The following is a 13,980-nucleotide window of genomic DNA, read 5'->3' on the forward strand; positions in this document are numbered from 1 at the left end:
GTGATTGGGAAGAAGACTAGGCCATCATAATTGGGGAAGAATGAGTAAGGATCTGCCCTAATGCTGAAGTTAAAAACAAATTTATTAGACCCCCATATCCTTTATTTCAGAGCAAGGGGGTACTTAGAAAAGCCTCAAATTATCTTTACAAGATCACATGGTTCAGCATGTAAGGTCATTGGAAATGAACCCTGGCATCCTAAATTCCATTCCTGGATTCATATAGTAGAAAAGAACTGAATCCTAAAACTCTCCTCTAACCTCCACACATGTAAGGTGCACACCCTCAAAAATGTACACACATGCACACAAAACAAATTAAAAAATGTAATACATTTTTGGAAAATGGTAAAGAGTAAACTAGCACATTGTATAAATTGTCTCTTGAATAATAGACAACACAATAAATTTTACCACACTGACAATGCCCCTAGCCCAAGTAAAACACACTGTTCTAGGAAATGTTGGCTTAACAGTCTACTTTAAGAGTCAATTATAAAAGATTTTCACTGACATGGGCCAAAATAAAAGAGTCTTGTAAAAATCAAGAGAAGAGTCCAGTGGAGAACACTGCTTCATACTCCTTGGTAGTAAAGCGTTTTTATCTCTCTAATATAATGTTTCGGTAAGCAAAAATGGCTCAGAGAAAACCCAACTTTAGAGAGATTGCTCATAACCAGAAGGTAACACCTAGATTTCTTATTATGAACAAGTTTTCAGTTCAGAATATTTCCATTTTTAGCAGCTTTTCAAAGATGACACAGCTTCGTCATATGATAATCACAAATGATATGATATCACAAATGACCTAACAGTTAAATATAATTTTTCTAAGAGAAAATGACATTGAAAAGAGAGTTTTCTTTGAATGGCTTTCAAAAACTCTGGCTCAAAATAACAAAAGAACACATTTGCCGTAGCCTAGAGAATATTATTGTAATTTTACCAGGGGCCTTAAATTATACAAAAAGGACATTCAATTGTTTACAACATCAAAACTCATCAGTTTTTTCTCCCCATTTATCATACTGTTTATATAGTTTACTGCTCTGCCCTGAAACATCTGAGACCATGTGACAAGCTAAGTCAAACTGAAAGTCTTGGACACAGAGAAACAACAAACAGTAAGAAAACAAACCATTGCTGCTCCTTCTAAAAGCCAGCAGCCAGGTGACTGTCTCCACCTGCCATCTTATCACAGTAATGCAAAAACCACAGTCAGCTGTGCTCACACTGATCAGAACCAACAAAATCAGGAGACCCTCTGTAGCTTGTCTGAACTCGGATGAATGTCTGTGTTGGTTTATAGGTACAGACATTGCTCTTGCCAGATAGCTTTGCCCTGAAAGTAATCAAATAAAAGTTGCAACTACAACAGCCAAATCGAAAATTTACAAACTGGTCCATTTACAGAGTGATTTCAGTCCAACATCCATGTAAGCCTAAGATCCATCGCTCTAATGGCACCTATTTTTTAAAAACAAAGCAATTTAGTGTCCTACCTGTAACAAGAAAGCTGCATCTCCCTGCTCCAGCTTCATTTATGATGCTGCAGTTATAAACTCCATAGTTTTCATTGGAAAGACTCTTTAGTGGGTACTCTGTATATTCCTGAGAGTCAAACTGACCAGTCCGTAATAATTTATTGCCCAGACGCCATTCATAGGTCAGCACACGTATTGGATAGGCTCTCAGGACCCTACAGCTCATGGTCACACTTCTGTCCTGTCCTTGACGGATTTCCAAGAATGCTGGTTCCACAGCTGGGGGATCTGGGAAAAGATAGGTTAAAACAGATGAGGCTTTCAAAACAGCGATCTCCTTGGCTCTTCAATTATAAGTGGGTTATTTTTAATAACACATGTTACAGGGAACAAGGATAAGAGGTGGGTGGAGAAAAGATTTGAACTAAACCAGGAAATAAAGTTTTCTCAGTATAGACAATTAATAAGATTCATTGTTTTACAAAAACATTTACAGGCAATATAACAACAAAACATTCTTTGTTTCCCTCTAGCTGCTTCCAGATATAAACCACAATTGTCATGATTATTCATTTACATTGTAAGGCATAATGAGGTTATGGATACACAAACAGAATCAAGACAGGACTTCAAACTTGTATGAGAATGTTCAGGAGGAAGAATTCTGTTTCATCTGTAAACTATAATTATTATTTGCATAGCTCAGTTTATGAATGTGATAGTTATTGGTTCCTAAAAAAATAAGATGCATTAGGCATATACCCCAAAGATGCTCCAACATATAACAAGGACACATGTTCCATCATGTTCATAGCAGTCTTATTTATAATAGCCAGCAGCTAGGAAGAACCCAGATGTCCTTCAACAGAGGAATGAATACAGAAAGTGTGGTACATTTACACAATGGCGTACTACTCATCTATTAGAAACAATGACTTTACGAAATTCCTAGGCAAATGGATTGAACTAGAGAATATCATTCTGAGTGAGGTAATCTAATCACAGAAGAACACACATGGTATGCAGTCACTGATAATTGGGTAGTAGCCACAGAAACTGTGAATACCCAAAAAACAATTCACAGACCTTAGGAAGCACAAAAAGAAGGAAGGTCAAAATGTTGAAGCCTCAGTCCTTCTTAGATGAGAGAACAAAACACTCATGGGAGGAAGTATAGGATCAAGTGGAAGAGCAGTGATTGAAGAGGGGAAATTTCAGGGGCTGCCTCACCTGGAGATCCACCCCATGTGCAGCCACTGGTCCCAAGCACTATTGCTGACGCTGGGAGGTGCTTGCTGGCAGGAACCAGATAGGGGTGCTTCCTCAGGGGTTCTGTCAGAATCATGCAGCTGAGTAGGCTTGCAGCTAACCATCAGACTGAGTACAGGGACCCTAGAAAGGGCACTGGTAGGTCGAGGTGAGGGGGCTGAAGGGGGTGTGGTCTCATGGTAAGAACAACATTGTCGACCAACCAAATCCTTCACAGCTCCCATGAACTAGATCACCAACCATCCAGCACGCATTGAGAGGCCCATGGCTCCAGTTGCATATGTAGCTGAGAATATTATTGTTTGGCATTAATGTGAGAAGAGAATTTTGGTCCAGTGAGGGCAAGTTTCCCCAATGTAGGGGAATGCCAAGGCACTGAGTTGGAGAGGGTGATTAGGAGCTAGTGCACAGTCTTAAAGACAAGTTGAGGGAGATAGGAGTGTGGTGGGTGAAAGGTATAACATTTCAAATGTAAATACAAAGAGTATCTAATAATTTAAAAAAAAACAATTTTTAAAGGGACTCATTTGATTTCCTTAGAGTGAAAATCCACAGTATTCATGTATAAATACTCTGCAAATTATACCTCAGTTTAAGATGATTTCATTTCCACTATAATAACTCACTTACTTGGTATCTTTATGATTTTTTTACTATAATTAAAATTTGCTATCAAAGCTATCTAACTTTTTTATTGTGATGATGAAATTTCCAATATGCCCCTCAAAGGAAACAAAAATACATGTCTTTGGCTTTTAAGAACCTAAGATACAACCCTTTACTAAACGTTTAAATAATCTTCAATTAGAAGTTAAACTCTGAAATTGAAGTGACCTATGCACTTTTATCAAGGAAACAGTGTCACCACACCAGGCTGACAGGACGGGTAAGTCAATCCTTTACTAGATGTTTACGGGCCTCTTGCAAATTGTTCAGAATAAGAGCTGTGCAGCTGTGCACGGTGATCCTTACTTCACAGCGCTTAAAGGTTTGCAGAACTCATTACCAAGTCTGGAGTTTCTTTTACACGCTATGCTGCTTGTTACATATTTTTGGTCTCTATTCTCATCATCAATCCATTGAATGGTCTGCCTTCCCTCTTTCAGCAAAGACTTCCATGTCATTCTGTTGATTTCCGTTTTATCCATACAATCATTTTCTCATCATCTTTCCCTAGAGGCAGTAAGGAATTTCCTACATCCAAGACACATGTAACTTGCTTTTAATGCATTCCAGGCATGAGAGGATGGTGCCAATGAGGAGGAAAAGCTCAGAGAAACTCGATTCAACAACCAACCATTGTGTGTAAAATACCACCGTATCTCTGGAGAAAATGGCACAGGAAAGGCAGGAGAGTATGTCCAAGAATACTTGGGCCTTGTGTTACCATTAGGTTTTATAGCATTAGTATTCGAAAAATTACAAGAAATAAAGGATATATCTGATCACATTATTAGCCATATTAGTCCTAATATTATCATTGAGGATAAACATCTGCAGTAGAAAAGAGGACAAGAAAAAGGGGGGAATGAAAGTTTTTGGGGAAAAAAACCCAAAAACATAACCTTGGCTTGCTGGTACAGCTAGCTGTACAGCTCATTGGATGGCGAGGCCTATTAAAAAATACTAATTAGCTTTTATGAAGTATAGACAAGCAGATCCCACAAGCTAGCTGACCATCTAGTTTTATGAAATGTGCCAGCTTCAGTCTCAGTGAGTGTTTCAGGAAGTAAGGCAAGCCATAAAAGAAGACACCCAGTGTTCTGCACATGCATGCATTAGTATGAGTGTCTGCACATTCAGATGCACGGAACACACACACACACACACACACACACACACATACTTCCATACTTTGAGACAATCCTGGGGGTACACACCTACAATCTCAGCAATTTAGAGGTAAAGGATGAAGCTCACTGAAGTCTAGAGACAAGCCTCAGCTACACGGTGAGACCAAGACTTAAACAAGCATGCAATGACCAAACAACAAAAACTTCACAGTAAAATATTAAATATAATATGTAATAAATGTAGTAAGCATAATTACATTGAGACTGAACTCAGTGTATATGCCATTTTTTTTTTTCAAGAAGATGGGTTCTAGAGATTGCACTGCTTGTACTAGCTTATGGGTCTAAAGGTCTGACCTGGTCTCGGTCAGACAGATAGCATCGAGGTCTTTGGGGCTATTAGCCAATTCTGTTTCTGGGTGTGAGAGTTTGGGGGAGCCCCTGGCTGTGTCATTTGGATAATTTGCCATTCCTAGTCCTAGTTTTAGTAGCTGGGATATGGCCTGGCACAACAGATAATACAGTTAATGCAGATAATACCAGGCTGTTAATCAGTTTTCTAAATGAATTAATAGATTTTTAAAAATTTTTTTCAGTTGGAAAGATAATCCTGTGTGCTTAACATTTCTTGTGTTTCTGGAGATATGTGGGTACAAGGATATTTGTTCTATGTTCTCAACAAACACTAAAAAGTAGTCTCGTTACTTATTTAAATGATAGCTTATGAGGAAATTTTACAAGGTTGTTTTGGGGACTAAATGAATATATGTAAAATATACAAACGCATTAATGTCAAAGAAATTAACCATAAAATGTTATAATTTTGCTTTTCTTCTCCACTAAGCTAGAAAGGACCCACAACCTTATTGATACTTATTTAAAACAGAATTTTCCTACTCCTTTGAAGGCAAGGAAAGAACAGACAACAGATGGCTTATTGGGGAAGTCATATGATTTGAAGAATTACTCTAATGTGGATCTGTTTAGTATTTACCTGTAATGTCTAAGTCATTAGTACTATTTATTGTGTCTGCATTGAAGTGTTCCATGTGGTAACAATTCTCTTTCCTAAAGTGTTAAGTGACAACCCAGACACCATTAAAGATATATGAGTAGATTCCATTAGTGATTTGTGGGGCAAATAACACTGGTAAGGCCGTGCAAATAAAAGAACCCTGGCAATCCTGGTAATTGAGAGTAGAAGGCATTTGCATCTGTTCTGGAGCATATGACAATGACACCCCAGTGAGAGGATCATGACAGTTGGTCATATAGCATAGAGTCCAGAGTTCTCCAGGCTAATGAGGTATCTAAAGAGGCTGGCTTGAGGGTTTAGCCAAAAAGCTTCCCTCCCAGACATTCCTTCTTGGGAAAGATATTTAATCTCTAGTCCACCCTAAGTAAATCATATGTATTTTTTCCACCATGAATAAACAGTTTGGAGAAACAAGGGCTGTCTCTCTCATTAAGATGCACCATGGGTGGAAGACTTCAGTACCAATCCTCACTGCCTAAGTCTCCCTAAGTAGGCCCCTGTGCACTCTTGGCAGACCTACAAGTAAAGGTAGCCCAACACATGGTCAATCTCAATCCCACTAAAGATTAAAGAATTGGTGCCATTGATGTTACCAATATTATGTTAAAGATAGTTATCATTCTTCATTGGATAAAAATTTATTTATACAGAATCTTATGGAGTTAAACAAAATTGCCTCATTTTGTTTCCATGCCCATTTTATTTAAATACTTTTATCATATAATATATATATAAAATATGAATGCTTCCTGTTTTTTCATGATGCACTTGCACCAAAGGTATCAGGCGAATGTATGGATTATTCCAATTTTAATGTATGCATTGCCAAAGAGAGCTCAAGTTTTCATGATTTTTTAAATAGATTATTGGTTTTTTTAAATCAAAGTACACAGCTTATATCGCTGCTACTCATCAAAACTTTTTGTCCGTTATTATCCACCTGTCTTTTCAGGAGTTTATTATTTATGCAATGTCAAAAGAGTTTACAAACTAGTCTCTGATCCATCTTTTAAAAAATAAAGACTAATGAAGACATTTTGCTATAGTATTTGACATCCTCAGAAACTGGACAGCTTATGTGCATTTTACCATTAACACTGACTTCCATTTTGAACAATATGCCAGACATCTTGAGCTAGTAGGTATACGAAGAAAAAAAAACTACATTCAGAAATACTTCTAATGTAATGTGCTTATTGCAATTAATATCTTCATGGTTTTCAAGGGTTACACTTTTACCTTCAGACCTAGACAACGATTACTTTGCAAAGAGTGGTTACACAAACTACAAGTTGATTCCAATTCGAAATTCATTTCTGACACGTTTTCTTTAACCTACAAGCTTTGCCCCAATGACTTTATACTTCCTTTCGTTATGGTTTTCTGTTTCTCACTGTTGCTGTTGGTGTGATTGGGCCAAATTCTTTTCATGGTCCTCTGAGTGAAAGAATTAAACCATAATTGGTATCTGTTTTTCAAAATAACGAAGCATACGTTGCAAAGGGGAAAAACATTCTGAAATCAAATTGCTTTGACTGACTCTTCATCCTACTGCTTTTAGAAGAGTAACATTTTTTGTTCTTTACTTACATTTCAAATGGTAACCCCGTTTCTGGTTTTCCCTCTGGAAACCCCCTAACCACCCTCCTCCTGCCTCTATGAGAGTGTTCCTCCACCCATGTACCTACTGCCTCCCATCTCCCTGCCCTGGAAGTCCCCTACACTGGAGCACTAAGCCTTCTCAGGACCAAGGGCCTCTCTTCTCCTTGATGCCTGATAAGGCCATCTTCTGCTACGTATACTGCTGGAACCGTGGGTCCATCTATGTGTACTCTCTGGTTAGTGGTTTAGTCTATGGGTGCTCTGGGGTTTCTGATTGGTTGATACTATTGTTCTTCTTGTGGAGTTGAAAACTCCTCCAGGAATCAGTTCTTTTTCTAACTCCTCCATTGGGGACCCCATTCTCAATTCAATGGTTGGTATAGAGCATCCGACTCTGTATTTCTCAGGCTCTGGCAGAGCTTCTCAGGAGACAGCAATATCAGGCACCTGTCAGCATGCACTTCTTGGCACCCACATATTGTCTGGGTTTGATGACTGTATATGAAATAGATCCCCAGGTAGGGCAGTCCCTGAATAGCTTTTCCTTCAGTCTCTGCTCAAAACTTTGTCTCTGTATTTCCTCCTGTGAATATTTTGTTCCCCTTTCAAGAAGGACTAAAGCATCCCCTCTTTGGTCTTCCTACTTCTTGAGCTTCATGTGGTCTGTTGATTGTATCTTGGGTAATCTGAGCTTTTGGGCTAATATCCACTTTTCCATGAGTACATAACATGTGTGTTCTTTTGTGTCTGGGTTACCTCACTCAGGATGATATTTCCTAGTTCCACCCATTTGCGCAAAAATTTCATAGAGTCATTGTTTTTAATAGCTGAGTAGTACTCCACTGTGTAAATGTACCACATTTTCTGTATCCAATCCTCTGTTGAAGGACATCTTGGTTCTTTCTAGCCTCTGGCAATTAACTCTTCTGTTCTTTAGGCTTTTCTAAAAAGTGTGTTACTGTCATAAGGATATAATCTTTATGAATATCTTAATTCCTTGGACTAAGTCAATACTCAATGGCAGCAACTATAGTTTATTTTAACAGCATTTAAGATGATGTTGAAGTAGACACTTTAACGTGTGTGAATGTACCTTGTCTACTTTAAAAATCATTTTTGCTCAACTGAGAAAAGCCCATAGTATCTCATTTACTTATCTTATGTAACCCTACAACTGGTATTGCATACAGTTACATAAATTTTATGTAGTATTTTTATCTTTAATTTCATTAGCATTAAATATTTTATAATAAATATCCAGAAGGAATATTAATAGCATGAAGAACTGGTGTTCTTCAGTTAACTCTAATGTTTTAAGCACCTGCAGATCCTTTCATATTGGCTGACTTCTTACTGTACATTTCATCATGATTGCAGAGGTTGAGCTTTCTCCTAGGTACTGAATAAATGAAAAGTAGAGCTCAGTAATATCTAATGTGGCAAAGGTGAGCCTTTCATCGAGAGAGTTTCCATAGGCAGCTTTCATTTGGACCAGAATGAGCAAACTCCAGTTTCACATTCACTAGCTTTATGAGATGAAAACATCCTGAAATCAAATGTTCCTGACAGCCTTTTAAATAGAATTAATGATTGATGCAATTTGGGTATGCTTTTCAACTGAATCTATTAAAGTTTACAAAATCCTACTGTATTGGAAATTTTATTAAAAATAATAAAACTACCAGATGTCTTTATAAGTCGTTAATAGGATGCTCTGGGTGCTTTAGGTGAGGAAAATGACACATTTAGAGATGGTCACAGAAAGTCATGGTTTAGAATAATATAGCACATGGAGGGATCCTTAAAGTAGCCATTCTTGCAAATAAGTATGTGTTTTAGGATATATCCCTGCTAGATATGTTTGTTTTATTGCTTTAAAACAAATTTTAATATAAAAATAATAAGTTGCAAACATTTTAAGTGTTGTTACAAATATAACTAGAGAATGACTACATAGTCAAGTAACTTGGTTGGGTTGTGCTACCATATCATAAACTTTCTCTGTATTTTACATTCACTTTGATGGTGCTATCTTTGGTCTTACAAGTTCTTCCAACTTTAAGGGTTCCAAAATGTTACTTCTCATAAAATCCTCCTCAGTGCTACACGTTTCTGTCTGGTTCTACAGAGTCCTGATGATTCAATATGCTGGCTGATTTCCCTCATAAGTTTTTCTGTAGGTTGATGTCAAGGCAATACATGATTGGATAGTGGAGAGGTAGGTGGAGAAAAGTCTAGGAAAACAGGAAGAGAAGAAGAGACAAAGATTCGGGAAACAAAAGATGGAAGGAGACATGAATGTTTCTCTCGGCGCATCTCTATATGAATAAGGTTGTTATAAATGTTCTATAATGGATGGAATTGTACAAGATCATTTGACTTATCTAGGTGAGCAAATTATATTTTACCAATTGGATCAGAGTATTTTGGTGTGTTCTTTCATGTGACAAGTTAATTGAGTTCTAAAGGTTTAAGTGGTAGAATGCCCAAAGGTTTTAGGGTGTGTATGTGTAAAGCTTGACAACAACATGCCACGGGGAAGTGAGTGAAAACAACACGTCGGGCGCTCAAACCCACTCAAGGCAGAAGCAGCAGGGCGGGCGGAGTGGACTGCGCCTTGGTCAAAAGAAGCCGGTGTCTGTGAGTACTCAGGGGCGGCATGGGGCTACTAGATCAGAGATGCAGCACTAGCTCAGGGTAAAAGGTTTCCACGTTTGAATATTTACTGCTACATTTTCTAGTAAATTATTTTATTTCCAAATCATGCTTGGTTTATTGCCCACATAGAACCTTCCCCTCTCTTTTCTTTTGTTGCTTCATCCTATTAAAATCTGAATCACCATTCCCTGTATTTAATATTACGTATACTATTTAATCCTATGTAGCATGAGTATACATTTAATTTTAACTAAGCAGTATTTAATTTTAAAAATAGATCCTTGGAAGAATGTCTTATAAATTTACTCAGGCATTAAGAAACAGATTTGTAGATAACACCAATTATATTAATTTGGTAGACAAAAAAAGTTCTAAGAAATACCACTGCTTTCCCCACCCCCACCCGCAGCGCCCTCAAGTCTTTAGAAAATAAGAGAAATGTTGGGAAGCATCAAAGCTGTTACTGAAAATTTTGTTGATGATATTATAGTGCCAAATCTTAGGCCAAAGCATATCAGGTGTTGTAGTCAACTTAGTGACTAGAAGTAGAAGAAAATTGACTTTATTTCCCAGATACTTAGCTTAAGTTCATAGGCTTTCTTCAAAGTATTTTTTATTTTGTAATACTATGTTTTATTTCTTTGAAGATGAAGGCGTTTTGTATTTATTTATAAAACTTCCCACAGGAAACAATATAAACAAACAAGACAAAACACTGAAACAAAGGATGGAACACCCAATGCTTTTACTTTAAGCATCAGTGTAATTATGTCAAAACATGGTTACTATACACTGTTAACCTGCTTTTTTCCCTATTATAAGATAAAAACTGAGTAATTGTTTTTCCTCAGGAACTGCTCATACATAAGAGATGGCTAATTATGTTGCAAAATGGATTACTTGTTATAATATATGAAAAGCATCCATCATTCAAAGCAAGCATGATGTTGAATGGATTTATATGAAAGGGAAAATTATTAGTGGCAATTTAGATAGCAGTATGTCGAGGTGAGAGTTGCCAGACTCTGAATAATCTGAACCATCAAAAAGTGTAACGAAGACAGCAGACATTTTAACTAAATCCTATAAGAGCAAAGACCAGAATAGAAAATCACTGTTTGGTGTTTTTTGTTGTGGTGCTGAGGTTCAGCCTTGGAGGTCCACTGGAGACAGGGGAGGTGCTGTTTCACAGACTCCAAGAACACAAAGATGCTGCCAACAGTCATAGGTTCCCTATTAAAAATGCAAAATTTCTATTAAGGAATGGCTTGGAGGCAAGACAACGTTTTCCATCTCCAAACAGTTTTACTGTTTTGGCAATGATATTTTTTACTTCCATAGACAAAATTTGCAATTTAGGTCTATTCTTAGACTTTCTGTATATAAAATGTATCGACTGTATGTATAAACATACAAGTCGGCATTCAACATTCCCTTTGTTTATACATCTCAAATATGAAAAACTTTTGACCATGTCTGATTTAAAGAGCCTTATTTTATTTAAAAAGTATCATATATGTATATATATGCCAATAAATAAATAATATGTATTCACACCATAAAGAACTGTGTGTTTTTACTATGCATTAAGAAAATATTAGGTTCTGACTATATTTATATATATCTATCTATTTATCTCTACCTATGTATATTCTGAAAGGTCTAATAAAAGAACAGTATTAAACTTAGCAATTTTGGTTAGACAAGAATATATATGTTTGCAAAATTTTATCCCAGCTATAAGTAAATCAGTGTTATAGGCAATGTAAAAACTGCTATGCTCATTTCTTCACGGGGTTGATGGTCTAGCATTGGAAACCAAAGCGTGATTATAAGAGCATGGAAACACTAAAATTGAGACATTTAATGGAAGGTGAGAAACGTGAAATGGAGCTGGGGATGGGAACAACAGAGTACCCCTGCTCTGATTTATTAGAAGAGTAGTGTGAGCTGGGTGAACGAGTTTCTTATGACTTGGCTGAAGGAAAAGACAAACAAACAAAAGCAAAGTCAAAGTAAAAAGGAAAGGATATGACTGCTCCTAGGAAAGGTGGAGGAAAGTTTAGTATAGACATGTGGAGAGCATACATGTGGAGGGAGGGACTTGTGGGAGTCTAGAGTGAACCTGACCAGACTGAGGTGGCAGGTGTGGAGAGCGGGAGGGGAAAGGAGGAGGGAGAGGGGCAAGAGGAAGTAGCCTAGAGGACAAAGATACAAGAGAAGGCAGGGGGTGTTGTGGGGGTTTGGGGGTAACCACTGGATTTTATAGGGGAGGGCAGCCCAAGACCCTGGGCTGTAGAGTTCAGAGGAAGGTTTGCCAGCCCAGAACTGGGGGAAGCTGGAACAAAGAACCAGGTGGCTTTGATATGTTAAATAGCTGTTTGTTGTTCCTTTGTTCCTGGGTTTGAGATTAAAAAAGTATTTAAGAAATTAGAGAGAAGGTATGATGTATTCATAGCTTTCTTGTTACAGTAACCAAATACTAGGAAGAAGTAATTTACAGAATGAAAAACATATAGACTGCAGAGAGAAATGTCCAAAAACATTTCTCTCTCTCTCTCTCTCTCTCTCTCTCTCTCTCTCTCTCTCTCTCTCTCTCTCTTTCTCTCTCTCTCTCTCTGTGTGTGTGTGTGTGTTTGTGTGTGTGTGTGTAACTTTAAAAATAAGATTATTTGCAGTTTTCCTCACAGTTGATTTTTATATTTTATACATTTGTAATTAATACAAACTCAAATTGCTTTTCAGTCTCAATAAACATTTTATTTTTTTAAATGCCTTTAAGTATGCTTCCAGAAAAGTTCAATAAAAGTTTTTTTTTTTTTTTTTTTTTTTTTTTTTTGTCAAAAGTGGACACCTTTTAGCTGGAGTGATGTTACATTCCTTTAACCCTAGCACTCAGGAAACAGAAGCAGAAGGATCTCTGTGAGTTTCATGCAAACCTTCTGTAAAGAGCAAGTACTGGGATATTCAAGACTATATGGTAAGACTCTATCTAAAATAAAACAAAACAAAACAAAAGGAAGTGGATGTGCATCAAAATGCAGTCTTAGAGATATTCAAGCTAATGTGAAACATGTCAGTACATGTTCTTCTTTTTTATATCGCCGGGCTCTGCAGGGCAAAACTTCTCTGTCTCCTTGACTTAGGCCAGGTTTTCAGTAATACCAATGTGGCTACAGTTTCTGGAACTTCAGATGTGGAGTAGCTACAGAATGAAAGAGTTTAGATTCAGATGTGTTCTAATACTTAGTTTTATATGTAGTTCCAATCTTTAGCATTTAGAATGCAACAAATTGTTCTTTTTTTTTTAAACAACTTTATTTTACAAAACAAAGATAAATGTACAGATTTTAAACATATTTTGCTTAAAATTATACATTTTTGTCAGTACTGTTTTTTCAGATATTAAAATAATTTTTACATAAAACTATGTGAATATATTTTTTAGTCAGTACTTGATTTTTTCAAGGGCTTGACAGTATGCATTGAAAACCTAATAGTTACAATGAGCATAAAGTACATGCAAAACAAAACGCAACATGGAAATAGTCAAAGTCTTCTTGTTTTGTAAATTTTTTTTTTGTTTTCTTTATTTCCTGGACTTCATACAGTCTGTGAGTTGTTTCTGGGGGAGTGCAAGCCTCTGGGGTTAGCATCCCAATATCAGTGACTGCATATTATGTCTGTTCTTTTGTGACTGGGTTATCTCACTCAGGATGATATTCTCTATTTGGTTAAGTCATTGTTTCTGGTGGCTGAGTAGTATTCCATTGTGTAAATGTACCACAATTTTTTTATCCATTCATCTTCTGAAGGACATCTGGGTTCCTTCCAGCTTCTGGCTATTATAAATAGAGCCGCTATGAACATTGTGGTGCATATATCTTTGTTGTGTATTAAAGTGTCTCTGGGGTATATGCCCAGAAGTGGAATAGCTGGGTTTTCAGGTAGTACTATATCCAATTTTCTGAGGTATCGCCAGACTGATTTCCAGAGTGGTTGTATTAGTTTGCAACCCCACCAACAGTGGAGAAGTGTTCCTCTTTCTCTGCAGCCTCGCCAGCATCTGCTGTCATCTGAGTTTTGGATCTTGGCCAATCTGACTGGTGTGAGGTGGAATCTCAGGGTTGTTTTGATT

At 37.1% G+C, this 13,980-nt stretch overlaps 1 protein-coding gene across 2 annotated transcripts in view; it reads right to left on the minus strand.

The window, feature by feature from the left end:
* The window catches only part of MDGA2 (MAM domain containing glycosylphosphatidylinositol anchor 2), a gene marked incomplete at both ends in the record, with an annotated part of 768,432 nt that overhangs the window by 88,430 nt on the left and 666,022 nt on the right, over positions 1-13,980 (minus strand). For both annotated transcript variants that reach the window (XM_080937304.1, XM_080937305.1), the window contains one exon: positions 1,503-1,772. In XM_080937304.1, the coding sequence (XP_080793430.1) occupies positions 1,503-1,772 (270 nt within the window). The remainder of the gene's footprint in view (positions 1-1,502; positions 1,773-13,980) is intronic.

The sequence above is a fragment of the Micromys minutus genome (assembly GCF_963924665.1).
Source record: "Micromys minutus genome assembly, chromosome: 1".
Taxonomy (NCBI): Eukaryota; Metazoa; Chordata; class Mammalia; order Rodentia; family Muridae; genus Micromys; species Micromys minutus.